This window comes from Centropristis striata, chromosome 24 (assembly GCF_030273125.1).
Source record: "Centropristis striata isolate RG_2023a ecotype Rhode Island chromosome 24, C.striata_1.0, whole genome shotgun sequence".
NCBI classification, from domain to species: Eukaryota; Metazoa; Chordata; class Actinopteri; order Perciformes; family Serranidae; genus Centropristis; species Centropristis striata.
Genome location: NC_081540.1, coordinates 19,987,072 through 20,014,410, shown reverse-complemented (window position 1 = coordinate 20,014,410; position 27,339 = coordinate 19,987,072). Strand labels below are relative to the sequence as shown.

Below are 27,339 nucleotides of genomic sequence, written 5' to 3'. Positions count from 1 at the left end.
AGAACTACTGTGGCACAGATCCTGGCACTAAGGAGAGTGATTGAAGAGGTGAGGGGGGTCAACCTGACTGCTGTTCTCTGCTTCATCGACTTCAAAAAGGCATTTGACTCGATCCACAGAGGCACAATGGTGAAGATCCTTAAGGCCTACGGTGTCCCTCCTAACCTCCTCCGGGCGATAGAGACCATGTACACAGGAACAAGGGCCAAGGTGGTGACCCCGGATGGCAACAGCGAGGAGTTTGATATCCGTGCCGGCGTAATGCAGGGTGACACCCTAGCCCCCTTCCTCTTCATCATAGTCCTGGACTATGCACTCAGAAAAGCCATCAGTGGACGAGAGCAGGATCTTGGCTTCACTCTATCACCAAGGAGGTCGAGAAGACACCCTAAAGTAGTCCTGACAGACCTGGACTATGCAGATGACATCAGCCTGCTCTCCGACAATGTGGAACAAGCTCAGGAACTCATGAACAGAGTGGAGTTGGAGTGTGCCAAGGTTGGCCTTAGGCTAAATGCCAAGGAAACAGAGGTGATCAAGTATAACATCTCACCAGAACATCCACCTCTCACAACTACAGGAGGCACTGTGCTGAAGGAAGTCAAAGACTTCAAGTACCTGCTCATGGGTCAACTCAACCCAGCAAGACCTGAAAGTGAGGAAGGCACTTTCATGGAGGGCCCTGAATGGCATGAGCAGTGTATGGAACTCCAACCTCCCCCGTAAAATCAAACTTAGCTTCTTCTGTGCAACTGTGGAGTCTGTTCTCCTATATGGCAGTGAATGCTGGACCCTGAAGCCAACCCTGCAGAAGTCTCTAGACGGGTGCTACACCAGAATGCTGCATGCAGTATTAAACATCAGTAAGGGTACACATGTTACCAACAAGACTCTGTATGAGGGCATTCCAAGGTTGAGCCAGAAAATAACAGCCAGAAGAACTGTCGGCCAGCAAACTTGTGCTGTGGGAACCAACACACGGGCGCCGGTCTGTGGGACGTCCCACACCAACATATGTGGACATACTCAAGGATGATGCAGGAGCACAAAGTACCGACGAACTGGCCAGATGTATGAAGAATCGGGATGACTGGAAGCAACGATGGAAGGCTCGTCTGAGGACGACCTAGAGAGAATACATGTTAAAAGTTAAACATAGAACCTTCAAATGAGACACCAGAGTAGAACCTTTTGAATGAATATTCAAAACAGCAAACTTACCACCTAAATCCACAATACAAAATCTAGTAATAAAGGGTCCTGTTTAATTCTTAGCAACTTATTCTGCAACACTGAAAGTTGTCAAACTGTTTCCTGATGATGAATTAGAGAGCTTGTGCTTAAGAGATGTTGGCCAAAAGTTATTGGTTAAACTTTATTTAAAAAAATAAAGATAAATGTGCAATGATGATTGAGGATTATGATGAGGGAGAGAAGTTAGATCATCTCTTTAGGGTATTGGAAAAATGGGAGGGTGAAGTTAGAGAGGAATAAATTAACAGTTTCTCCAGCTCCCGCCTCATGCGTGCTCCCCTCCTCCCTGATGGACAGCTCGGGGGGAGCCTCGCTCTGCTTCCCCGACTTCAACTCGTCCTGCAGGCGGCTGCTGCAGCCCCTCTCTGTGGCTGCTCCACTCTACACGCTGCTGGCCTTCTTCTCTCTGCTCACCGTCACTCTCAACCTGCTCGTCATCATCTCCATCTCCCACTTCCGTCAGCTGCACACCCCCACCAACAGCCTGCTGCTGTCTCTGGCCGTGTCCGACCTGGTGATGGGGCTGCTGGTGATGCCTACCGAAGGCCTGTTCCACATGGAGACGTGCTGGCTGCTGGGGAGTCTGATGTGTGCTCTGACTCCTTATGTGTCTTACTGTCTGATCTCTGCCTCTGTGGGCAACATGGTGCTCATATCCATAGACCGTTATGTGGCTATCTGTGACCCTCTGCTCTATTCCTCTAAGATCACCCTGAACAGAATCAAAGTTTCTATCTGTTTGTGTTGGGCCTGTTCTCTCCTCTACAACGGCTGTATTCTAATGGGGCACTTAGGGCAGCCGGGCAGGTTCAGCACCTGCCACGGCGAGTGTGTGGTAGTCATCAGCCACATCTCAGGCATTGCTGACCTCTTTTTCACATTTGTTGGGCCCTGTACTGTCATGGTTGTTCTCTATATGAGGGTGTTTGTGGTTGCCATTTCTCAGGTGCGTGTCATTCGGCTGCAGACTGCAGCTGCCAGCCTCTCTGCACCTATAACTGCTAAAAAATCAGAGAGAAAGGCAGCCAGGACTCTTGGGGTTGTGATCGGTGTTTTTCTGATGTGCTACTGTCCGTATTTCTATCCAGCTCTAGCAGGTGACGACACATCCACCAGCTTGTCCTACGCTGTGTTGTCTTGGATCATGTCGTTAAACTCATGTGCAAACCCTCTCATTTACGCCCTGTTCTACCCCTGGTTTAGAAAAGCAACAAAACTCATCTTAACCTTCAGAATACTTCAGCCTCACTCCCGGGAGGACAAAGTCTTGTAGACAGAGTTGAAAATATTTGTTCATGATCATTTTACAGTGTGTTGGAAAATGAGTTTCTCACTTTGTTCATCTTTGTCTCATGAACACACAACATGAACAACACATGAAAACAATTGAAGAGCATTGCTTATGGTTACGTGACTTCACACTAGAAATGCATTTATTGACCCTAAATGCACCACTAATTTTTATATTTCCACTATTGAAAAAAAAATCACTTGCATCTTTCCCACATAGTCATAAGCACCAAGACTTTGTAAAAAGGAAAAAGTTCTTTGCTTTGCACATCTGTTAGTTCTGTGCAGTTCAGTCTCTTCTGATCACCATCACAGTTACTCAGAATCCATGTTGTGCTTTATCTCTGCCATGGTTCATTTGAGATCTATCAGATGCATTTCTTGTCAAATGTTTCACCAAGATGTAAAAGAAAATTGCATGTATACTGCAAAGACTTACCAATTTGGCAGCTACACTCAGGCGTCTGTCTGCATCAGGCCTGTAAATAAAAAAGGTTTAATATTTCAGCATGAATGTGGACAGATGGTTATACAACACACATCCATGCTGCCTTAAACTATACAAAAATGGTGATAAATGCATTATAGAAAACCTGCTGTATTGCCCTACAGTCACACTGAATGCAAGTTCTCTCTGCAGCCTCATGGGGGCGATAAAAGTCCCCTAATAATGCACTGCAGTGGTCTTAATCAATGGCAAACCAGCAACCACTGCACGCCAAATGACTTCTGGGATATTCTTGTATAGTGCTCATATTTATGTTTTTTACTCCTATTTCTCCTTTTTTTACATGTGCTGCTTTTGCAACATTTTATAAATGAGTGAATGTCATTTAAAGCAGCTGAAATGGGAACTATGCTTATAATTTGTAACCACAATGCGTATAAAAAAAAAAAAAAAGTAAAACAATTTGTTACGTTTATTCCTGATCAACATGTTGGAAGGTTGGTAGGGTTAATGATTTCAACTCTAAAATTATGTTTTCATAACCTCGAAGTACCTTCAAAAGTACCAGATGGACTCAAACATAGTTATTTTTTGCTCAAAACAGATCTGTTGGATTAAAATGTTGATGGAGTGTCATAATTAAACTTCATGTTAGCCTTAATGTTGACATGGCACACTGATTTACAAGAAAATGTAAAAATGACGCTCAGTATCAAAAAGGTTGCTGACCCCTGCACTACAGTATTCTCAAGGGATCCTTATTAAAATGACATAACGTATATAAACATATTGTGAATAAAGCTTTAATAAACACATTTGTGCATGAAAATTATTTCTGCCAGAGTCATGTCAGATAGATTTTTCATCAGTAATGTTGGTCTTTAACAATGAAGACAACAACTCCCATGATCCAATGCTACTTCCATATCATAACGAACTAGTGTCATAAAAAATAACATGTTGGTGAATTTAACTCAGATTGTAAAATTGCCAATTAAAGTTTTTATATTACATATATACAATTCGAGAGGCTTAAACAATAAATCATTTAGAATTTTATTTGACAAATTGTCCTTTTAAATGCTTCTGCTGAAGTCATTTGAAAATTTAAAAACTCCTTTATTCTCTGCAATAGCCAGTTAGATTTTTTTTTGTTGACCCAATACTATTTTTGCATGATGTGGATTAAAAACTAAATCTAAAAACGTAGAGAACTACAGGTGCATCTCAAAAAATTAGAATATCATAAAAAAGTGATCCTGGGAGCTGTGTTGTCGGGAGCAATAGCTCCTGGTAGGGTCTCCCAAGGCAAAGTGGTCTCAGGGGAGGGGCCAGACTAAGAGCAATTCAAAACCCTTATGAAGCGGGAAAAAGAAAAACAGTGTACCTCGCCCGGCACGGGTAAACCGGGGCCCCCTCCTGGAGCCAGACCCGGGAGGGGAGCACGCAGGCAAGCGTCTGGTGGCCGGGCTTTTGTCCATGGGGCTCGGCCGGGCTCAGCCCGAAGAGACTACGTGGACCCGCCGACCTGACTGCAGAGTCAGGCATAAGGGTCGGGTGTGCAGAGAGTCGGGCGGCAGGCAAAGGCGGGGACCTGGGCGTGCTGACCCCCAGCTCCAGCGGCTAGCTCTGGGGACGTGGAACGTCACCTCGCTGGTGGGGAAGGAGCCCGAGCTCGTGTGGGAGGTGGATCATTACCAACTAGAAATAGTTGGGCTCACCTCCACGCATAGCCTGGGCTCTGGAACCAAACTCCTGGAGAGAGGCTGGACTCTCTCCTTTTCCGGAGTTGCCCAGGGTGAGAGGCGCCGGGCAGGTGTGGAGATACTCACAACCCGGCCTTCTTGGAGTCTCTGGGTGGTGTCCTGGAAGGGGTACCACTCAGGGACTCTATAGTTCTTCTGGGAGACTTCAACGCTCACGTGGGTAACGAGGATGGTACCTGGAGAGGGGTGATTGGGAAGAACGGCCTGCCCGATCTAAACCCGAGTGGTGTTCTGTTATTGGACTTCTGTGCTAGTCACGGATTGTCCATAACGAACACCATGTTCGAACATAGAGTAGCTCATAAGTGTACCTGGTACCAGAGCACTCTAGGCCAAAGATCGATGATTGATTTTATTATCGTATCGTCAAATCTGCGGCCGCATGTTTTGGACACTCGGGTGAAGAGAGGAGCAGAACTGTCAACTGATCACCACCTGGTGGTGAGTTGGATCAGGTGGCGGGGGAGGATGCTGGACAGACCTGGCAAACCCAAACGTGTAGTGAGGGTGAACTGAGAACATCTAGCGGAGGCCCCTGTCTGCAGGGTCTTCAACTCACACCTCCGGAAGAATTTCTCCAACATCCCGGGTGAGGCTGGGGACATGGAGTCCGAATGGGCCATGTTCAAACCTCAATTGTTGACGTGGCTGGTAGGAGCTGTGGCCTGAAGGCCATCGGTGCCTGTCGTGGCGGCAACCCAAGAACCCGTTGGTGGACACCAGCAGTGAGGGAGGCCATCAAGCTGAAGAACGAGGCCTTTCGGTCTTGGCTGGCCGAGGGGTCTCTGGAATCAGCAGACAGGTACCGTTCGGCCAGAAGGGTTGCAGCTGCAGCTGTCGCTGAAGCAAAAACTCGGGTATGGGAGGAATTCCGGGAGGCCATGTAGGAGGACTTTCGGTCGGCCTCAAAGAGGTTCTGGCAAACCGTCAGGTGACTCAGGAAGGGAAAGCAGGGCTTGGCCCAAGCTGTGTTCAACGGGGGAGGAGACCTGCTGACTCGACCCGGGGATGTCCTTAGACGGTGGAAAGAACACTTTGAGGAACTCCTTAATCCAGCCAAAACATCCTCCGTAGAGGAGGCAGAGTCTGAAGACTCGGGGGAAGACTCATCAATATCCCTGGCAGAGGTCGCAGAGGTAGTTAAAAAGCTGCTCGGCGGCAAGGCGCCAGGGTTAGATGAGATTCGCCCTGAGATGCTGAAGGCTCTGGACACTGTTGGTCTGTCATGGTTGACATGCCTCTTCAGTGTCGCGTGGAAGTCTGGGACAGTGCCAGTGGAGTGGCAGACCGGGGTGGTGGTTCCCATTTTCAAAAAGGGGGGACCGGAGGGTGTGTTCCAATTACCGTGGAATTACACTTCTCAGCCTCCCCGGGAAAGTCTACTCCAGGGTGCTGGAAAGGAGGCTCCGGCCGATTGTCGCACCTCAGATTCAGGAGGAACAATGCGGCTTTCGTCCTGGTCGTGGAATAATGGACCAGCTCTTGACCCTTGCGAGACTCCTGGAGGGGTCATGGGAGTTTGCCCATCCAGTCTACATGTGTTTTGTGGATTTGGAGAAGGCTTATGACCGTATCCCTCGGGGAGTCTTGTGGGGGGTACTGCGGGAATATGGGGTACCGGGCTCGTTGCTACGAGCTATCCGGTCCCTATATAACCAAAGTGAGAGTTGTGTCCGAATACTCGGCACAACGTCAAACACGTTCCCGGTGGGTGTTGGCCTCCGCCAGGGTTTCCCCTTGTCTCCAATTCTGTTCCTGGTCCTAATGGACAGTATCTCAAGGCGCAGCCATTGGCAGGAAGGGATCCGGTTTGGTGACCTTAGAATTGCATCTCTGCTTTTTGCAGATGATGTCGTTCTTTTGGCTTCATCAAGCCGGGACCTCCAGCACTCACTGGGGCGGTTTGCAGCCGGTTGGGATGAGAGTCAGCACCTCCAAGTCTGAGGCCATGGTTCTCTGCCGGAAAACGGTGGACTGCCCCCTCTGGGTGGGGAGAGAGGTACTGCCTCAAGCGAGGGAGTTCAAGAGTGAGGGTAGAATGGAACGTGAGATGGACAGGCGGTTTGGTGTGGCGTCAGCAGTGATGCGGGCGTTGTACCGGACAGTCGTGGTGAAGAAGGAGGTGAGCCTGAAGGCAAAGCTCTCGGATTACAGGTCCATCTACGTTCCAACCCTCACCTATGGTCATGAGCTTTGGGTAGTGACCAAAAAAACAAGATCGCGGATACAATCGGCTGAAATGAGTTTCCTCCGTAGGGTGGCTGGGCTCAGCCTTAGAGATAGGGTGAGGAGCTCAGACATCCAGAGGGAGCTCGGAGTAGAGCCACTGCTCCTTCGCGTCGAAAGAAGCCAGTTGAGGTGTTTCTGGGCATCTGGTAAGGATGCCTCCCGGGCGCCTCCCGTTAGAGGTGTTCCGGGCACGTCCAACTGGTAGGAGGCCCCGGGGAAGACCCAGAACACGGTGGAGGGATTATATCTCCCGACTGGCCTGGGAACGCCTCGGGGTCCCCCAGGAGGAGCTGGACGATGTGGCTGGGGAGAGGGGTGCCTGGATTGTCCTGCTTAGCCTGCTCCCTGTGCGACCCGGCCCCTGACAAGCGGACGAGGATGGATGGATGGATGGATGGATGGATGGATAAAAATAGTTTATTTATGTCAATAATTCAATTCAAAAAGTGGAAATGACACATTATATAAATCCATTACACACAGAATGGAACATTTCATGTCTTAATTTATTTAATTTCTTCTAATTATAATGATTATGGCTTACATTTAATGAAGACTTAAAATTCAGTGTCTTAAAAAATGTTATTCCAGTAGACCAATTTTAATGTCATCAGACGGTGGAAAGAACACTTTGAGGAACTCCTCAATCCAGCCAACACGTCCTCTGTAGAGGAGGCACAGTCTGAAGACTCAGGGGAAGACTCACCAGTATCCCTGGCAGCGGTCACCGAGGTAGTCAAAAAGCTACCCGGCGGCAAGGCGCCAGGGTTGGATGAGATTCGCCCTGAGATGCTGAAGGCTCTGGACACTGTAGGGCTGTCATGGTTGACACGCCTCTTCAGTGTCGCGTGGAGGTCTGGGACAGTGCCAGTGGAGTGGCAGACCGGGGTGGTGGTTCCCATTTTTAAAAAGGGGGACCGGAGGGTGTGTTCCAATTACCGTGGAATCACACTTCTCAGCCTCCCCGGAAAAGTCTACTCCAGGGTGCTGGAAAGGAGGCTCCGGCCGATTGTCGAACCTCAGATTCAGGAGGAACAATGCGGCTTCCGTCCTGGCCATGGAACAACGGATCAGCTCTTTACCTTTGCGAGACTTCTGGAGGGGTCATGGGAGTTTGCCCATCCAGTCTACATGTGTTTTGTGGACTTGGAGAAGGCCTACGACCGTGTTCCTCAGGGAGTCTTGTGGGGGGTACTGCGGGAATATGGGGTACCGGGCTCGTTGCTACGAGCTATCCGGTCCCTATATAACCAAAGTGAGAGCTGTGTCTGCATACACAGCACAACGTCAAACACGTTCCCAGTGGGTGTTGGCCTCCGCCAGGGTTGCCCCTTGTCTCCGATTCTGTTTGTGGTTTTCATGGACAGGCTCTCAAGGCGCAGCCGGGGGGAGGAAGGGATTCAGTTTGGTGACCTAAGAATTGCATCTCTGCTTTTTGCAGATGATGTGGTTCTTTTGGCTTCATCAAGCCAGGACCTCCAGCACTCGTTGGGGCGGTATGCAGCCGAGTGCGAGGCGGTTGGGATGAGAGTTAGCACCTGCAAGTCTGAGGCCATGGTTCTCTGCCGGAAAACGGTGGACTGTCCCCTCTGGCGGGGAGAGAGGTACTGCCTCAAGCGAAGGAGTTCAAGTATCTCGGGGTCTTGTTCACGAGTGAGGGTAGAACGGAGCGTGAGATGGACAGGCGGTTTGGTGCGGCGTCATCAGTGATAGGGGCGTTGTACCGGACCGTCGTGGTGAAGAAGGAGCTGAGCCTGAAGGCAAAGCTCTCGATTTACCGGTCCATCTATGTTCCAACCCTCACCTATGGTCATGAACTTTGGGTAGTGACCGAAAGAGCAAGATCGCGGATACAAGCGGCTGAAATGAGTTTCCTCCCTAGGGTGGCTGGGCTCAGCCTTAGAGATAGGGTGAGGAGCTCAGACATCCGGAGGGAGCTCGGAGTAGAGTAGCTGCTCCTTCGCGTCGAAAGGAGTCAGCTGAGGTGGTTTGGGCATCTGGTAAGGATGCCTCCCGGGCGCCTCCCGTTAGAGGTGTTCCGGGCACGTCCAACTGGTAGGAGGCCCCGGGGAAGACCCAGAACACGGTGGAGGGATTATATCTCTCTCCTGGCCTGGGAACGCCTCAGGGTCCCCCAGGAGGAGCTGGACGTTGTGGCTGGGGAGAGGGACGTCTGGAATTACCTGCTTAGCCTGCTGCCCCCGCGACCCGGTCCCTAATAAGCGGGGATGGATGGATGAAAAGTGTGTCCATCTATATGACTATAGAAATGGACTTTTCATCATATTTTAATGTATTGAGATGCAGCTGTATTTGGGATTGTTATCAGCATTTTGTCCATTTAGATTTATTTATTCAATGATTTCAGATGCTGTTAAACGGCCGTTTGAGCCTTCTAGTGCTTTGAAATGGTTACTGTGCAGTAGTTGAAGATGTTTATTGGAAATAATTCATGTGGTATTATTCAAAGCTGTGCTGAACACAAAAGAATATGGGCACAATACAATTAATTGTAGGGAGGAGGTAATGAAGAGGGAGTTACGTCAGTCCTCGGTGGTTTGAGAAAGCCAGGAGGGCGAGTTTGAGAGGAATAAATCTACTATCTGACAGGGAGTTGCATCTCTTCCCCTCCTCCCTGATGGACAGCTCGGGGGGAGCCTCGCTCTGCTTCCCCGACTTCAACTCGTCCTGCAGGCGGCTGCTGCAGCCCCTCTCTGAGGCTGCTCCGCTCTACACACTGCTGGCCTTCGTCTCTCTGCTCACCGTCACTCTCAACCTGCTCGTCATCATCTCCATCTCCCACTTCCGTCAGCTGCACACCCCCACCAACAGCCTGCTGCTGTCTCTGGCCGTGTCCGACCTGGTGGTGGGGCTGCTGGTGATGCCTATCGAAGGCCTGCGCCACATGGAGACGTGCTGGCTGCTGGGGAGGCTGATGTGTGCTCTGACTCCTTATGTGTCTTACTGTCTGCTCTCTGCCTCTGTGGGCAACATGGTGCTCATATCCATAGACCGCTATGTGGCTATCTGTGACCCTCTGCTCTATTCCTCTAAGATCACCCTGAACAGAACCAAAGTTTCTATCTGTTTGTGTTGGGCCTGTTCTCTCCTCTACAACGGCTGTATTCTAATGGGGCACTTAGGGCAGCCGGGCAGGTTCAGCACCTGCCACGGCGAGTGTGTGGTAGTCATCAGCCACATCTCAGGCACACTAGATCTCTTCTTCTCATTTGTTGGGCCCTGTACTGTCATGGTTGTTCTCTATATGAGGGTGTTTGTGGTTGCCATTTCTCAGGTACGTGTCATTCGGCTGCAGACTGCAGCTGCCAACCTCTCTGCACCTATAACTGCTAAAAAATCAGAGAGAAAGGCAGCCAGGACTCTTGGGGTGGTGATTGCCGTTTTTCTGATGTGCTTCTGTCCGTATTACTATCCAGCTCTAGCAGGTGACAACACATCCACCAGCTTGTCGTACTATGCAGTCTTGTCTTGGATCATGTTGATGAACTCCTGTGTAAACCCTTTGATTTACGCCCTGTTCTACCCCTGGTTTAGAAAAGCAACAAAACTCATCTTAACCTTCAGAATATTTCAGCCTCACTCACGGGAGGACAAAGTCTTGTAAACACAGTTGAAATTATTTGTTTATGATGATTTTACAGTGTGTTGGGAAATGAGTTTCTCACTTTGTTCATCTTTGTCTCATAAACACACACCTTGAAAAAAATGAAGAACATTGCTTATGGTTTACGTGACTTCACACTAGAAATGCATTTATTGACCCTGAATGCACCACTAATTTCTATATTTCAACTATTATTATTATTTTTTTTGCAATCACTTGCATCTTTCCCACAGTCAAAAGCACCAATACATTGTAAAAAGGAAAAAGTTCTTTGCTTTGCACATCTGTTAGTTCTGTGCAGTTCAGTCTCTTCTGATCACCATCACAGTTACTCAGCATCCATGTTGTGCTTTATCTCTGCCATGGTTCATTTGAGATCTATCAGATGCATTTTTTGTCAAATGTTTCACCAAGATGTAAAAAAAAATGCATGTATACTGCAAAGACTTACCAATTTGGCAGCTACACTCACGCGTCTCTCTGCATCAGGCCTGTAAATAAAAAAGGTTGAATATTTCAGCATGAATCTGGACAGATATGGCTATACAACACACATCCATGCTGCCTTAAACTATACAAAAATGGTGATAAATGCATTATAGAAAACCTGCTGTATTGCCCTACAGTGAGTGCAAGTTCTCTCTGCAGCCTCATGGGGGTGATAAAAGTCCCCTAATAATGCACTGCAGTGGTCTTAATCAATGGCACACCAGCAACAACTGTGCAAGAGAGTTTTTGAAAATGTTTCGTGCCCTCTCATCTGCACTGCAAATGACTTCTGGGATATTCTTGTATAGTGCTCATATTTATGTTTTTTACAACAACAACAAAAAGTAAAACAATTTGTTACGTTTATTCCTGATCAACATGATTGTTGGAAGGTTGGTAGGGTTAATGATTTCAACTCTAAAATTATGTTTTCATAACCTCGAAGTACCTTCAAAAGTACCAGATGGACTCAAACATAGTTATTTTTCGCTCAAAACAGATCTGTTGGATTAAAATGTTGATGGAGTGTCATAATTAAACTTCATGTTAGCCTTAATGTTGACATGGTACACTGATTTACAAGAAAATGTAAAAATGGCGCTCAGTATCAAAAAGGTTGCTGACCCCTGCAATACAGTGTTTTCAGAGGATGCTTATTAAAATGACATAACATATATAAACATATTGTGAATAAAGCTTTAATAAACACACTTGTGCATGAAAATTATTTCTGCCAGAGTCATGTCAGATAGATTTTTCATCAGTAATGTTGGTCTTTAAACAATGAAGACAACAACTCCCATGATCCAATGCTACTTCCATATCATAACGAACTAGTGTCATAAAGAATAACATGTTGGTGAATTTAACTCAGATTGTAAAATTGCCAATTAAAGTTTTTATATTACATATATACAATTCGAGAGGCTTAAACAATAAATCATTTAGAATTTTATTTGACAAATTGTCCTTTTAAATGCTTCTGCTAAAGTCATCTGAAAATTTAAAAACTCCTTTATTCTCTACAATAGCCAGTTAGATTTTTTTTTTTATTGACCCAATACTATTTTTGCATGATGTGGATTAAAAACTAAATCTAAAAACGCAGAGAACTACAGGTGCATCTCAATAAATTAGAATATCATAAAAAAGTGATCCTGGGAGCTGTGTTGTCGGGAGCAATAGCTCCTGGTAGGGTCTCCCAAGGCAAAGTGGTCCCAGGGGAGGGGACAGACTAAGAGCGATTCAAAGACCCCTATGAAGCGGGAAAAAGAAAAACAGTGTACCTCGCCCGGCACGGGTAAACCGGGGCCCCCTCCTGGAGCCAGACCTGGGAGGGGAGCACGCAGGCGAGCGTCTGGTGGCCGGGCTTTTGTCCATGGGGCTCGGCCGGGCTCAGCCCGAAGACACTACGTGGACCCGCCGACCTGTGGGCCCACCACCCGCAGAGTCAGGCATAAGGGTCGGGTGTGCAGAGAGTCGGGCGGCAGGCAAAGGCGGAGACCTGGGCGTGCTGACCCCCGGCTCCAGCGACTAGCTCTGGGGACATGGCACGTCACCTAGCTGGCGGGGAAGGAGCCCGAGCTTGTGCGGGAGGTGGATCGTTACCAACTAGAAATAGTTGGGCTCACCTCCACACATAGCCTGGGCTCTGGAACCAAACTCCTGGAGAGAGGCTGGACTCTCTCCTTTTCCGGAGTTGCCCAGGGTGAGAGGCGCCGGGCGGGTGTGGGGATACTCACAAGCCCCCGGCTGAGCGCCGCTGTGTTGGAGTTCTCCCCGAGGAACGAGAGGGTCGCCTCCTTGCGGCTTGCAAGTCGTGAGGAGAAGGTCTCTGACTGTTGTCTGTGCTTATGCACCAAACAGCAGTTCGGAGTACCCGGCCTTCTTGGAGTCTCTAGGTGGTGTCCTGGAAGGGGTACCACTCGGGGCCTCTATTGTTCTTCTGGGAGACTTCAACGCTCACATGGGTAATGATGATGGTACCTGGAGGAGGTGATTGGGAGCAACGGCCTGCCCGATCTTAACCCGAGTGGTGTTCTGTTATTGGACTTCTGTGCTAGTCACGGATTGTCCATAACGAACACCATGTTCGAACATAGAGTTGCTCATAATTGAACCTGGTACCAGAGCACTCTAGGCCAAAGATCGATGATTGATTTTATTATCGTATCATCAAATCTGCGGCCGCATGTTTTGGACACTCGGGTGAAGAGAGGAGCAGAGCTGTCAACTGATCACCACCTGGTGGTGAGTTGGATCAGGTGGCGGGTGGAGGATGCTGTACAGACCTGGCAAACCCAAACGTGTAGTGAGGGTGAACTGAGAACATCTAGCGGAGGCCCCTGTCTGCAGGGTCTTCAACTCACACCTCCGGAAGAATTTCTCCAGCATCCCAGGTGAGGCTGGGGACATGGAGTCCGAATGGGCCATGCTCAAACCTCAATTGTTGACGCGGCTGGTAGGAGCTATGGCCTGAAGGCCGTCGGTGCCTGTCGTGGTGGCAACCCAAGAACCCGCTGGTGGACACCAGCAGTGAGGGAGGCCATCAAGCTGAAGAAGGAGGCCTTTCGGTCTTGGCTGGCCGAAGGGTCTCCGGAAGCAGCGGGCAGGTACCATTTGGCCAGAAGGGCTGCAACTGCGGCTGTCGCTGAAGAAAGAACTAAGGGTATGGGAGGAATTCGGGGAGGCCATGGAGGAGGACTTTCGGTCGGCCTCAAAGAGGTTCTGGAAAACCGTCAGGCGACTCAGGAAGGGAAAGCAGGGCTCGGCCCAAGCTGTGTTCAGCGGGGGAGGAGACCTGCTGACCCGAACTGGGGATGTCCTTAGACGGTGGAAAGAACACTTTGAGGAACTCCTTAATCCAGCCAAAACGTCCTCCGTAGAGGAGGAGGAGTCTGAAGACTCAGGGGAACGTATCAGTATCCCTGGCAGAGGTCCCCGAGGTAGTTAAAAAGCTGCCCGGCCGCGAGGTACCAGGGTTGGATGAGATTCGCCCTGAGATGCTGAAGGCTCTGGACACTGTTGGGCTGTCATGGTTGACACGCCTCTTCAGTGTCACATGGAGGTCTGGGACAGTGCCAGTGGAGTGGCAGACCGGGGTGGTGGTTCCCATTTTTAAAAAAGGGGGACCGGAGGGTGTGTTCCAATTACCGTGGAACCACACTTCTCAGCCTCCCCGGAAAAGTCTACTCCAGGGTGCTGGAAAGGAGGCTCTGGCCGATTGTCGAACCTCAGATTCAGGAGGAACAATGCGGCTTCCTACCTGGCCGTGGAACAACGGACCAGCTCTTTACCCTTGCGAGACTTCTGGAGGGGTCATGGGGGTTTGCCCATCCAGTCTACATGTGTTTTGTGGACTTGGAGAAGGCCTACGACCGTGTCCCTCAGGGAGTCTTGTGGGGGGTACTTCCGGAATATAGGGTACCGGGCTCGTTGCTACGAGCTATCCGGTCCCTATATAACCAAAGTGAGAGCTGTGTCTGCATACTCGGCACAACATCAAACACGTTCCCAGTGGGTGTTGGCCTCCGCCAGGGTTGCCCCTTGTCTCCGATTCTGTTTGTGGTTTTCATGGACAGGATCTCAAGGCGCAGCCGGGGGGAGGAACGGATTCGGTTTGGTGACCTAAGAATTGCATCTCTGCTTTTTGCAGATGATGTGGTTCTTTTGGCTTCATCAAACCGGGACCTCCAGCACTCGTTGGGGCAGTTTGCAGCCGAGTGCGAATCGGTTGGGATGAGAGTCAGCACCTCCAAGTCTGAGGCCATGGTTCTATGCCGGAAAACGGTGGACTGTCCCCTCTGGGTGGGGAGAGAGGTATTGGTTCAAGCGAAGGAGTTCCAGTATCTCGGGGTCTTGTTCACGAGTGAGGGTAGAATGGAACGTGAGATGGACAAGCGGTTTGGTGCGGCATCAGCAGTGATGCGGGCGCTGTACCGGACCGTCCTGGTGAAGAAGGAGCTGAGCCTGAAGGCAAAGCTCTCGATTTACCAGTCCATCTACGTTACATGACGTTACGGTCATGAGCTTTGGGTAGTGACCGAAAGAACAAGATCGCGGATTCAAGCGGCCGAAATGAGCTTCCTCCGTAGGGTGGCTGGGTTCAGCCTTAGAGATAGGGTGAGGAGCTCAGACGTCCGGAGGGAGCTCGGAGTAGAGCCGCTGCTCCTTCGTGTCGAAGGGAGCCAGTTGAGGTGGTTTGGGCATCTGGTAAGGATCCTCCCGGGCGCCTCCCGTTAGAGGTGTTCCGGGCACGTCCAACTGGTAGGAGGCCCCGGGGAAGACCCAGAACACGGTGGAGGGATTATATCTCTCGCCTGGCCTGGGAACGCCTCGGGGTCCCCCAGGAGGAGCTGGACGTTGTGGCTGGGGAGAGGGGCACCTGGATTGCCCTGCTTGCCCTGCTGCCCCTGCGACCCGGCCCCTAATAAGCGGGGATGGATGAAAAGTGTGTCCATCTATATGACTATGGAAATGGACTTTTCATCATATTTTAATGTATTGAGATGCAGCTGTATTTGGGATTGTTATCAGCATTTTGTCCATTTAGATTTATTCATTCAATGATTTCAGATGCTGTTAAACGGCCGTTTGAGCCTTCTAGTGCTTTGAAATGGTTACTGTGCAGTAGTTGAAGATGTTAATTGGAAATAATTTATGTGGTATTATTCAAAGCTGTGCTGAACACAAAAGAATATGGGCATAATACAATTAATTGTAGGGAGGAGGTAATGAAGAGGGAGTTACGTCAGTCCTCGGTGGTTTGAGAAAGCCAGGAGGGCGAGTTTGAGAGGAATAAATCTACTATCTGACAGGGAGTTGCATCTCTTCCCCTCCTCCCTGATGGACAGCTCGGGGGGAGCCTCGCTCTGCTTCCCCGACTTCAACTCGTCCTGCAGGCGGCTGCTGCAGCCCCTCTCTGAGGCTGCTCTGCTCTACACGCTGCTGGCCTTCTTCTCTCTGCTCACCGTCACTCTCAACCTGCTCGTCATCATCTCCATCTCCCACTTCCGTCAGCTGCACACCCCCACCAACAGCCTGCTGCTGTCTCTGGCCGTGTCCGACCTGGTGGTGGGGCTGCTGGTGATGCCTATCGAAGGCCTGCGCCACATGGAGACTTGCTGGCTGCTGGGGAGGCTGATGTGTGCTCTGACTCCTTATGTGTCTTACTGTCTGCTCTCTGCCTCTGTGGGCAACATGGTGCTCATATCCATAGACCGTTATGTGGCTATCTGTGACCCTCTGCTCTATTCCTCTAAGATCACCCTGAACAGAACCAAAGTTTCTATCTGTTTGTGTTGGGCCTGTTCTCTCCTCTACAACGGCTGTATTCTAATGGGGCACTTAGGGCAGCCGGGCAGGTTCAGCACCTGCCACGGCGAGTGTGTGGTAGTCATCAGCCACATGTCAGGCATTGTTGACCTCTTTTTCACATTTGTTGGGCCCTGTACTGTCATGGTTGTTCTCTATATGAGGGTGTTTGTGGTTGCCATTTCTCAGGTGCGTGTCATTCGGCTGCAGACTGCAGCTGCCAGCCTCTCTGCACCTATAACTGCTAAAAAATCAGAGAGAAAGGCAGCCAGGACTCTTGGGGTTGTGATCGCTGTTTTTCTGATGTGCTTCTGTCCGTATTACTATCCAGCTCTAGCAGGTGACGACACATCCACCAGCTTGTCCTACTTCGCTGTGTTGTCTTGGATCATGTTGTTAAACTCATGTGCAAACCCTCTGATTTATGCTCTGTTCTACCCCTGGTTTAGAAAAGCAACAAAACTCATCTTAACCTTCAGAATACTTCAGCCTCACTCACGGGAGGACGAAGTCTTGTAGACAGAGTTGAAATTATTTGTTCATGATCATTTTACAGTGTGTTGGAAAATGAGTTTCTCACTTTGTTAATCTTTGTCTCATGAACACACACCTTGAAAACAAGTGAAGAGCATTGCTTATGGTTTATGTGACTTCACACTAGAAATGCATTTATTGACCCTGAATGCACCACTAATTTTCATATTTCAATTATTTATTTATTTTTTGCAATCACTTGCATCTTTCCCACATAGTCATAAGCACCAAGACATTGTAAAAAGGAAAAAGTTCTTTGCTTTGCACATCTGTTAATTCTGTGCAGTTCAGTCTCTTCTGATCACCATCACAGTTACTCAGCATCCATGTTGTGCTTTATCTCTGCCATGGTTCATTTGAGATCTATCAGATGCATTTCTTGTCAAATGTTTCACGAAGATGTAAAAAAAATTGCATGAATACTGCAAAGACTTACCAATTTGGCAGCTACATTCAGGCGTCTGTCTGCATCAGGCCTGTAAATAAAAAAGGTTGAATATTTCAGAATGAATGTGGACAGATATGGTTATACAACACACATCCATGCTGCCTTAAACTATACAAAAATGGTGATAAATGCATTATAGAAAACCTGCTGTATTGCCCTACAGTCACACTGAATGCAAGTTCTCTCTGCAGCCTCATGGGGGCGATAAAAGTCCCCTAATAATGCACTGCAGTGGTCTTAATCAATGGCACACCAGCAACCACTGCACGCCAAATGACTTCTGGGATATTCTTGTATAGTGCTCATATTTGTTTTTTACTCCTATTTCTCCTTTTTTTACATGTGCTGCTTTTGCAACATTTTATAAATGAGTTAATGTCATTAAAGCAGCTGAAATGGGAACCATGCTTTTAATTTGTAACCACAATGGGTTAAAAAAAAAAAAAAGTTAAACAATTTGTTTTGTTTATTCCTGATCAACATGATTGTTGGAAGGTTGGTAGGGTTAATGATTTCAACTCTAAAATTATGTTTTCATAACCTCTAAGTACCTTCAAAAGTACCAGATGGACTCATAACAGTCATTTTTTGGTCAAAACAGATCTGTTGGATTAAAATGTTGGAGTGTCATAATTAAACTTCATGTTAGCCTTAATGTTGACATGGCACACTGATTTACAAGAAAATGTAAAAATGGTGCTCAATATCAAAAAGGTTGCTGACCCCTGCACTACAGTGTTCTCAGAGGATGCTTATTAAAATGACATAACGTATATAAACATATTGTGAATAAAGCTTTAATAAACACATTTGTGCATGAAAATTATTTCTGCCAGAGTCATGTCAGATAGATTTTTCATCAGTAATATTGGTCTTTAAACAATGAAGACAACAACTCCCATGATCCAATGCTACTTCCATATCATAACAAACTAGTGTCATAAAAAATAACATGATGGTGAATTGAACTCAGATTGTAAAATTGCCAATTAAAGTTTTTATATTACATAAATACAATTCGAGAGGCTTAAACAATAAATCATTTAGAATTTTTTTTGACAAATTGTCCTTTTAAATGCTTCTGCTAAAGTCATTGGAAAATTTAAAAACTCCTTTATTCTCTACAATAGCCAGTTAGATTTTTTTTTTATTGTCCCAATACTATTTTTGCATGATGTGGATTAAAAACTAAATCTAAAAACGCAGAGAACTACAGGTATATCTCAATAAATTAGAATATCATAAAAAAGTGATCCTGGGAGCTGTGTTGTCGGGAGAAATAGCTCCTGGTAGGGTCTCCCAAGGCAAAGTGGTCTCAGGGGAGTGGCCAGACTAAGGGCGCTTTCACACCTATCTCGTTTGGTCTGGACTTTCGGACTTTTCAGTTTGATCCGAACCTAAATTCCAGGTGTGAAAGGTGCCGCGGACCACTGTCCGGACCAAAGGACCAAAGTTTGGTCCGACCAAAAGAGGTGGTCTCGGTCCGGACCAAACGAACCAAGGTCCGAACCTTTTGCAGTGTGAAAACAACTTTATAGTTCGGACCTTCGTATCAATGACAGGAAGTTTTTTTCTTCTACTGCTCTCGAATTACGGTACTTGCGAATACCAAGCACTCTCACGTATTGTTCATACAGCTGCTGCTGCTGGTAGCAAAAGACCAGCAAAAGTATTTGTTGCGGCGATCTGCCTGGAGGTGCAGCTGCGTGTGTGTGACAGCGGCCGTGCTGCTGCAACGCGCGCTATCACAATCACTAATCAGCGGCAAGGTAACACAAGACCAAGGACAAACATTTAATTGTGTGCACAACGGAGCTGAGGACAGCAGCAGAAACCTTCACTGCCACAAGACTGAAATAACGCATGGTAAAAGGACTCAAACGGAGTAAAAGGTGTCTCGCTGGATTCATTTTGTGTAAGCATGTTAAGGAAGTAACACTGACGTCAGATGCCGGCCGGCCTAACAACGCAGCGTAACCAAAACAAAATGAGCCACGGAAGTACCCAGGGAGATGACGTGTCCAGTAGAATTGTCTTGTAAAGTCTGTTATTCCTTTTGCAGTGTGAAACCAAAACCAACCGGACCAAATGTATGCAATGTAACAGAACACGGACCTTGGTCCGGACCTTGGTTCGGACTTTCAGGTGTGAAAATGCCCTAAGAACGATTCAAAGACCCTTATGAAGCGGGAAAAAGAAAAACAGTGTACCTCGCCCGGCACGGGTAAACCGGGCCCCCTCCTGGAGCCAGACCCGGGAGGGGAGCACGCAGGCAAGCGTCTGGTGGCCGGGCTTTTGTCCATGGGGCTCGGCCGGGCTCAGCCCGAAGAGACTACGTGGACCCGCCGACCTGTGGGCCCACCAACTGCAGAGTCAGGCATAAGGGTCGGGTGTGCAGAGAGTCGGGCGGCAGGCAAAGGCGGGGACCTGGGCGTGCTGACCCCCGGCTCCAGCGGCTAGCTCTGGGGACGTGGAACGTCACCTCGCTGGTGGGGAAGGAGCCCGAGCTCGTGCGGGAGGTGGATCGTTACCAACTAGAAATAGTTGGGCTCACCTCCACGCATAGCCTGGGCTCTGGAACCAAACTCCTGGAGAGAGGCTGGACTCTCTCCTTTTCCGGAGTTGCCCAGGGTGAGAGGCGCCGGGCGGGTGTGGGGATACTCACAAGCCCCCGGCTGAGCGCCGCTGTGTTGGAGTTCTCCCCGAGGGGCGAGAGGGTCGCCTCCTTGCGGCTGCAAGTCGCGAGGAGAAGGTCTCTGACTGTTGTCTGTGCTTATGCACCAAACAGCAGTTCGGAGTACCCGGCCTTCTTGGAGTCTCTGGGTGGTGTCCTGGAAGGGGTACCACTCAGGGACTCTATTGTTCTTCTGGGAGACTTCAACGCTCACGTGGGTAACGATGATGGTACCTGGAGGGGGGTGATTGGGAGGAACGGCCTGCCTGATCTAAACCCGAGTGGTGTTCCGTTATTGGACTTCTGTGCTAGTCACGGATTGTCCATAACGAACACCATGTTCGAACATAGAGTAGCTCATAAGTGTACCTGGCACCAGAGCACTCTAGGCCAAAGATCGATGATTGATTTTATTATCGTATCGTCAAATCTGCGGCCGCATGTTTTGGACACTCGGGTGAAGCGAGGAGCAGAACTGTCAACTGATCACCACCTGGTGGTGAGTTGGATCAGGTGGCGGGGGAGGATGCTGGACAGACCTGGCAAACCCAAACGTGTAGTGAGGGTGAACTGGAAACGTCTAGCGGAGGCCCCTGTCTGCAGGGTCTTCAACTCAAGCCTCCGGAAGAATTTCTCCAACATCCCGGGTGAGGCTGGGGACATGGAGTCCGAATGGGCCATGCTCAAACCTCAATTGTTGACGTGGCTGGTAGGAGCTGTGGCCTGAAGGCCGTCGGTGCCTGTCGTGGCGGCAACCCAAGAACCCGCTGGTGGACACCAGCAGTGAGGGAGGCCATCAAGCTGAAGAGGAGGCCTTTCGGTCTTGGCAGGCCGAGGGGTCTCTGAAGCAAAAACTCGGGTATGGGAGGAATTCGGGGAGGCTATTGAGGAGGACTTTCGGTCAGCCTCAAAGAGGTTCTGGAAAACCGTCAGGCGACTCAGGAAGGGAAAGCAGGGCTTGGCCTAAGCTGTGTTCAGCGGGGGAGGAGACCTGCTGACCCGACCTGGGGAAGTCCTTAGACGGTGGAAAGAACACTTTGAGGAACTCCTTAATCCAGCCAAAACGTCCTCCATAGAGGAGGCAGAGTCTGAACTTCAGGGGAAGACTCATCACTATCCCTGGCAGAGGTTGCCGAGGTAGTTAAAAAGCTGCCCGGCGGCAAGGCGCCAGGGTTGGATAAGATTCGCCCTGAGATGCTGAAGGCTCTGGACACTGTTGGGCTGTCATGGTTGACACGCCTCTTCAGTGTTGCGTGGAGGTCTAGGACAGTGCCAGTGGAGTGGCAGACCGGGGTGGTGGTTCCGATTTTCAAAAAGGGGGACCGGAGGGTGTGTTCCAATTACCATGGAATCACACTGCTCAGCCTCCCCAGGAAAGTCTACTCCAGGGTGCTGGAAAGGAGGCTCCGGCCGATTGTCGAACCTCAGATTCAGGAGGAACAATGCGGCTTTCGTCCTGGCCGTGGAACAACAGACCAGCTCTTTACCCTCGCGAGACTCCTGGAGGGGTCATGGGAGTTTGCCCATCCAGTCTACATGTGTTTTGTGGATTTGGAGAAGGCTTATGACCGTGTCCCTCGGGGAGTCTTGTGGGGTATACTGCGGGAATATGGGGTACCGGGCTCATTGCTACAAGCTATCCGGTCCCTATATAACAAAAGTGAGAGTTGTGTCCGCATACTCGGCACAACGTCAAACACGTTCCCGGTGGGTGTTGGCCTCCGCCAGGGTTGCCCCTTGTCTCCGATTCTGTTCGTGGTCCTAATGGACATGATCTCAAGGCGCAGCCGGGGGGAGGAAGGGATCCTGTTTGGTGACCTTAGAATTGCATCTCTGCTTTTTGCAGATGATGTGGTTCTTTTGGCTTCATCAAGCCGGGACCTCCAGCACTCACTGGGCCGTTTGCAGCCGAGTGCGAATCGCTTGGGATGAGATTCATCACCTCCAAGTGTGAGGCCATGGTTCTCTGCCGGAAAACGGTGGACTGCCCCCTCTGGGTGGGGAGAGGTACTGCCCCCTCGGGGTGGGGAGAGAGGTACTGCCTCAAGCGAAGGAGTTCAAGTATCTCGGGGTCTTGTTCACGAGTGAGGGTAGAATGGAACGTGAGATGGACAGGCGGTTTGGTGCGGCATCAGCAGTGATGCGGGCGTTGTACCGGACCGTCGTGGTGAAGAAGGAGCTGAGCCTGAAGGCAAAGCTCTCGATTTACCGCTCTATCTACGTTCCAACCCTCACCTATGGTCATGAGCTTTGGGTAGTGACCGAAAGAACAAGATCGCAGTTTCAAGCGGCTGAAATTAGTTTCCTCCGTAGGGTGGCTGGGCTCAGCCTTAGAGATAGGGTGAGGAGCTCAGACGTCCGGAGGGAGCTCGGAGTAGAGCCGCTGCTCCTTCGTGTCGAAAGGAGCCAGTTGAGGTGGTTTGGGCATCTGGTAAGGGTCCTCCCGGGCGCCTCCCGTTAGAGGTGTTCTGGGCACGTCCAACTGGTAGGAGGCCCAGAACACGGTGGAGGGATTATATCTCTCGCCTGGCCTGGGAACGCCTCGGGGTCCCCCAGGAGGAGCTGGACGTTGTGGCTGGGGAGAGGGGCACCTAGATTGCCCTGCTTAGCCTGCTCTCCGCGCGACCTGGCCCCTAATAAGCGGGGATGGATGAAAAGTGTGTCCATCTATATGACTATGGAAATGGACTTTTCATCATATTTTAATGTATTGAGATGCAGCTGTATTTGGGATTACGGAATTTGCTGTTAAACGGCCGTTTGAGCCTTCTAGTGCTTTGAAATGGTTACTGTGCAGTAGTTGAAGATGTTAGTGCAGTAGTTGAAGATGTTAGTGCAGTAGTTGAAGATGTTAGTGCAGTAGTTGAAGATGTTAGTGCAGTAGTTGAAGATGTTAATTGGAAATAATTTATGTGGTATTATTCAAAGCTGTGCTGAATACAAGAATATGGGCACAATACAATTAATTGTAGGGAGGAGGTAATGAAGAGGGAGTTACGTCAGTCCTCGGTGGTTTGAGAAAGCCAGGAGGGCGAGTTTGAGAGGAATAAATCTACTATCTGACAGGGAGTTGCATCTCTTCCCCTTCTCCCTGATGGACAGCTCGGGGGGAGCCTCACTCTGCTTCCCCGACTTCAACTCGTCCTGCAGGCGGCTGCTGCAGCCCCTCTCTGAGGCTGCTCCGCTCTACACGCTGCTGGCCTTCGTCTCTCTGCTCACCGTCACTCTCAACCTGCTCGTCATCATCTCCATCTCCCACTTCCGTCAGCTGCACACCCCCACCAACAGCCTGCTGCTGTCTCTGGCCGTGTCCGACCTGGTGGTGGGGCTGCTGGTGATGCCTATCGAAGGCCTGCGCCACATGGAGACGTGCTGGCTGCTGGGGAGGCTGATGTGTGCTCTGAATCCTTATGTGTGTTACTGTCTGCTCTCTGCCTCTGTGGGCAACATGGTGCTCATATCCATAGACCGTTATGTGGCTATCTGTGACCCTCTGCTCTATTCCTCTAAGATCACCCTGAACAGAGCCAAAGTTTCTATCTGTTTGTGTTGGGCCTGTTGTCTCCTCTACAACGGCTGTATTCTAATGGGGCACTTAGGGCGGCCGGGCAGGTTCAGCACCTGCCACGGCGAGTGTGTGGTAGTCATCAGCCACATGTCAGGCATTGTTGACCTCTTTTTCACATTTGTTGGGCCCTGTACTGTCATGGTTGTTCTCTATATGAGGGTGTTTGTGGTTGCCATTTCTCAGGTGCGTGTCATTCGGCTGCAGACTGCAGCTGCCAGCCTCTCTGCACCTATAACTGCTAAAAAATCAGAGAGAAAGGCAGCCAGGACTCTTGGGATTGTGATCGCTGTTTTTCTGATGTGCTTCTGTCCCTATTACTATCCAGCTCTAGCAGGTGACGACACATCCACCAACTTGTCCTACTTCACTGTGTTGTGTTGGATCATGTTGTTAAACTCATGTGCAAACCCTCTGATTTACGCCCTGTTCTACCCCTGGTTTAGAAAAGCAACAAAACTCATCTTAACCTTCAGAATACTGCAGCCTCACTCCCGGGAGCTCAAGATACTGTAGTTAAAAAATCCTGTGTGTGTGTGTGTGTATTACCTGCGTTTGTGTGTGTGAGTTGAAGTCCTCAGTGGCCCTCGACAGCGGCTTCAGCTGCAGGTTCGTTTTGTCACAGATGCTGCAGAAAAACATTATCACACATAAGATGAATGATATCAAAGTCAAAAATGTTCTTTAATTTATAGAGTCTTTGGCAAAACAAGTTGCTTTTCTCTTCATTTGACTGCCATAACCACCAAGAATCCACAAAAGTGAATACATGCGATGAAGCTTCAGATTTTAATTATCTGCCAATACATCTATTTTTGCATTTATGCGTGATATTTACATGCAGAAATAAATCACTGGATGTAGCTCAGTGATTATACTGCAATGCACAAATATAATCCCATGTATATCATATTAACACTTTATAAATAATGCATGCTAGATTATTGAGATACCATTTAAAAACACTGAAAATATTTTATATTTCTCTATTTAGTTGTGCTAAATCATCAGTGTGTGGGTTATAATCCTGGCATGATTTATTATTTCTTGCAAGATTAACATGCTAAGTGAAAAAATAAAATTATTTTGCTTTCAAGCTATTTTTATTTTATGTCATGCTGAAATTCTGTTAAACTTAATTTAGATTAGTGTAGTGAACATTACACTGAACATGAATGCACTAAACATACTCACTATACTTTTGTGTATTATTCCTTCACAGAGCTGTAATTAATATGTGTCCATATAAAGCATGCATGCAAATCACAATGAATGAGAAATTTGTTAAACTTGAAATAAGATTAAAAACATGAATTATAGATTTGGCATGTTTATCAAGACTGTGTTTTAAAAATGTATTCTAGTTTGATTAAATGTTTATTTGACAGTCCCTTAAAATAAATGGTAGTTTCTAGGAGCAAATCATAAAAAATAAAATAAACAATCGAATAGTCTGTCCTTAATAGCACAGGGGGGAAATGTTCATGATACAATAACTATCATAATCACACTAGATCAGCAGGCACTGGGACACTCAGCTGCAGTACAATCATATGAAGCAGTGGGGGGCAGTGTTGTACTGTTACATTTGATGGAGTCACATGGATGTGACATTTAAGCTTCCTATGTGTGTGTTATATGAATAAACAGCAAATTCTCTTCAACATTTATTGGTCAATTATACGCACATATACACTAGCGCTCAAAAGTTTGGGATCACCCAGAAAATGCCTGTAGTTTTCCATGAAAACAAACAGTTCTATTCATGAAATGAGTTACAAAATGAATCTAAAATATAGTAAAGACATTGACAAGGGCAGAAATAATCATTTTAACCTGCACAAATCTCCAACTTTACCTCTAGACACTCAACTAGACTGAGGAAGGATCATTTTATTGCTTATCAGCACAGAACAGTTTTCATATATATATATATATATATATATATACACATACTTGTTGTTTTTCACCTTAGTTCATTTTCTAGGCGTTTTACTATGTTGTAATGCTTTTATTTTGAAAAAGTGCCATCCAGTGTGAGATGGATGCTTTTATTTTGAAAGAAAGTGACGGCAACAGAAAGTGGAACGTAAATGAAAAATGAACAGTAAATGATAAGGAGTAGTTTTTCTTCAGTCAATTATATAAGTGGATATTTTTGTAGCCTTATCTAATGTAAAAGTGATAATTTGCTAAAGTGCTAATGCATTTAGCATTGTTTTCCTTCTCGTAGCTCTTACGGTGGATCCATAAGATGGCAAAGGATTTTTTTATTTTTATGGAGCTACGTTTTTTGAATATAACTTGTGAACCATCAATCAGCCGGGGATGCTGCTGTGATGGAGAGTAGTGGTAATGTGCTGTGGTTGCCAGCAGGTGGCTCCAGTTACTTGCATTGTACATAAAATGATCCACAGATTGATGAGTTGAGCGTCTCTCCAGCCTAGTTATGGTGTCAGTGATCCAGAATATATACGTGACTCAGCTTGCACAAACCACAATGCGCTCAGAACTGGGCAAACCCACCCTGGATAAAGTGTTCAGGATGAGAAACATCTGGTCTACAAGTCCGTACCTTAAACCTGCTGCCGCTCTGGTTTTTAACATCATCCACTCCATCAAACGGACAGCAATGGGATCCTCTGCCTGCGTTTCGAAATCAAACATATAGACCTAATTTTAAAGAATGCAGATGCAGGAAAGACACACATAACCACCAACAAAGACTCTTCTCTTAGATAAAAAAATGGTCTCAACCACTGGGTGATTTTTCAGTGCAGATAGCAGCTGGTTTGCTGCTGCATTTGACTTTTGACTGAGAAACAACTGTTTAACTGGGATTTTCCATTGAGTCAGTGACATGCGAGAATCATGTGATGACATATGTAATTGAAGGTCTTGTTGACGTAGGACTCAGGCCGTCATTACACCAAATCCACAAAGCATTTAATTGCGTGCCTGCAGACTGTGTTACAACACTACACAAGGATCTCTTGACGCACACTTTAAACAAATCAAACATGCAAGCTCACTGAGTAGTGAACCAAGAGGAATGTTGTAAAAAAGGAGGCCGCAATATACTGTAAATCCAAAACAAATCTACTTCAGCTGTTACTTTACATGCTGTGTTGTGTCTAGGTGAGGAGAGAAGCTAAAACCAAGGCCAGAAGCTGTGGCTGAACAGGTAGAAAGTAGATTTCTGCCTTTGTCATTAAAGGATTAGAAATTATCCTGGGTTTGTTGGAAACATTCACAGTATTTTAGTTGCACTCCTGACAGACTCTGCTTTTTTACAACCTCACCAAAGAATCCAACTCTATTCGTCTGCCCTACATCACTGTTGACCTTACTGGAAAGGTTGCACAGGTATACTGGTTTCGAACAAGCAATGGGATTTACTAGGAATTTCTATGAGAACAGCCTTCCTGCTACATGAACAAACTTTAATTAGCTGTAGCCGGTTAGTGGACAGCTGAACTATTACGATATTTTCTCTCCGTCTATTACCTGCCGCTTCAAGCCACAATATTTATGCCAGTGGCGTAATGGGGACCAAGTGGTCCTGGCTCTGTTCCGTCTTTGAAGGTAGTAACAGAGGCGTTAAATTGGTGAGACTGTTCAATGTGGGCAGGCAAAGCAGACAAGACGTAAAATATGTCACGTGCGTTATTTTTGCGACCAACACGTAACAAGAAAGGAAGTGG

The 27,339-nt window shown here is 47.9% G+C and overlaps 4 protein-coding genes and 1 long non-coding RNA gene across 5 annotated transcripts; 4 read left to right on the top strand and 1 right to left on the bottom strand.

Annotated features, from left to right (window-relative positions):
* Positions 1-578: 578 nt before the first annotated feature.
* Positions 579-26,283, bottom strand: LOC131962856 (uncharacterized). Its single transcript, XR_009389968.1, has 6 exons — positions 26,211-26,283; positions 24,185-24,263; positions 17,385-17,424; positions 11,064-11,103; positions 2,984-3,023; positions 579-1,126 (listed from the first exon to the last, which is right to left on the bottom strand). It is a non-coding gene; the product is annotated as an uncharacterized LOC131962856 (long non-coding RNA).
* On the top strand, positions 1,437-2,527 carry LOC131962848 (trace amine-associated receptor 13c-like). The gene has a single exon (XM_059327941.1). The coding sequence runs from the start codon at positions 1,544-1,546 to the stop codon at positions 2,525-2,527; it is 984 nt and encodes a 327-aa protein (XP_059183924.1). The 5' UTR covers positions 1,437-1,543.
* Positions 9,626-10,620, top strand: LOC131962845 (trace amine-associated receptor 13c-like). The gene has a single exon (XM_059327938.1). The coding sequence runs from the start codon at positions 9,626-9,628 to the stop codon at positions 10,610-10,612; it is 987 nt and encodes a 328-aa protein (XP_059183921.1). The 3' UTR covers positions 10,613-10,620.
* On the top strand, positions 15,947-16,937 carry LOC131962847 (trace amine-associated receptor 13c-like). Its single transcript, XM_059327940.1, has one exon. The coding sequence runs from the start codon at positions 15,947-15,949 to the stop codon at positions 16,931-16,933; it is 987 nt and encodes a 328-aa protein (XP_059183923.1). The 3' UTR covers positions 16,934-16,937.
* On the top strand, positions 23,165-24,151 carry LOC131962846 (trace amine-associated receptor 13c-like). Its single transcript, XM_059327939.1, has one exon. The coding sequence runs from the start codon at positions 23,165-23,167 to the stop codon at positions 24,149-24,151; it is 987 nt and encodes a 328-aa protein (XP_059183922.1).
* Positions 26,284-27,339: the final 1,056 nt, after the last annotated feature.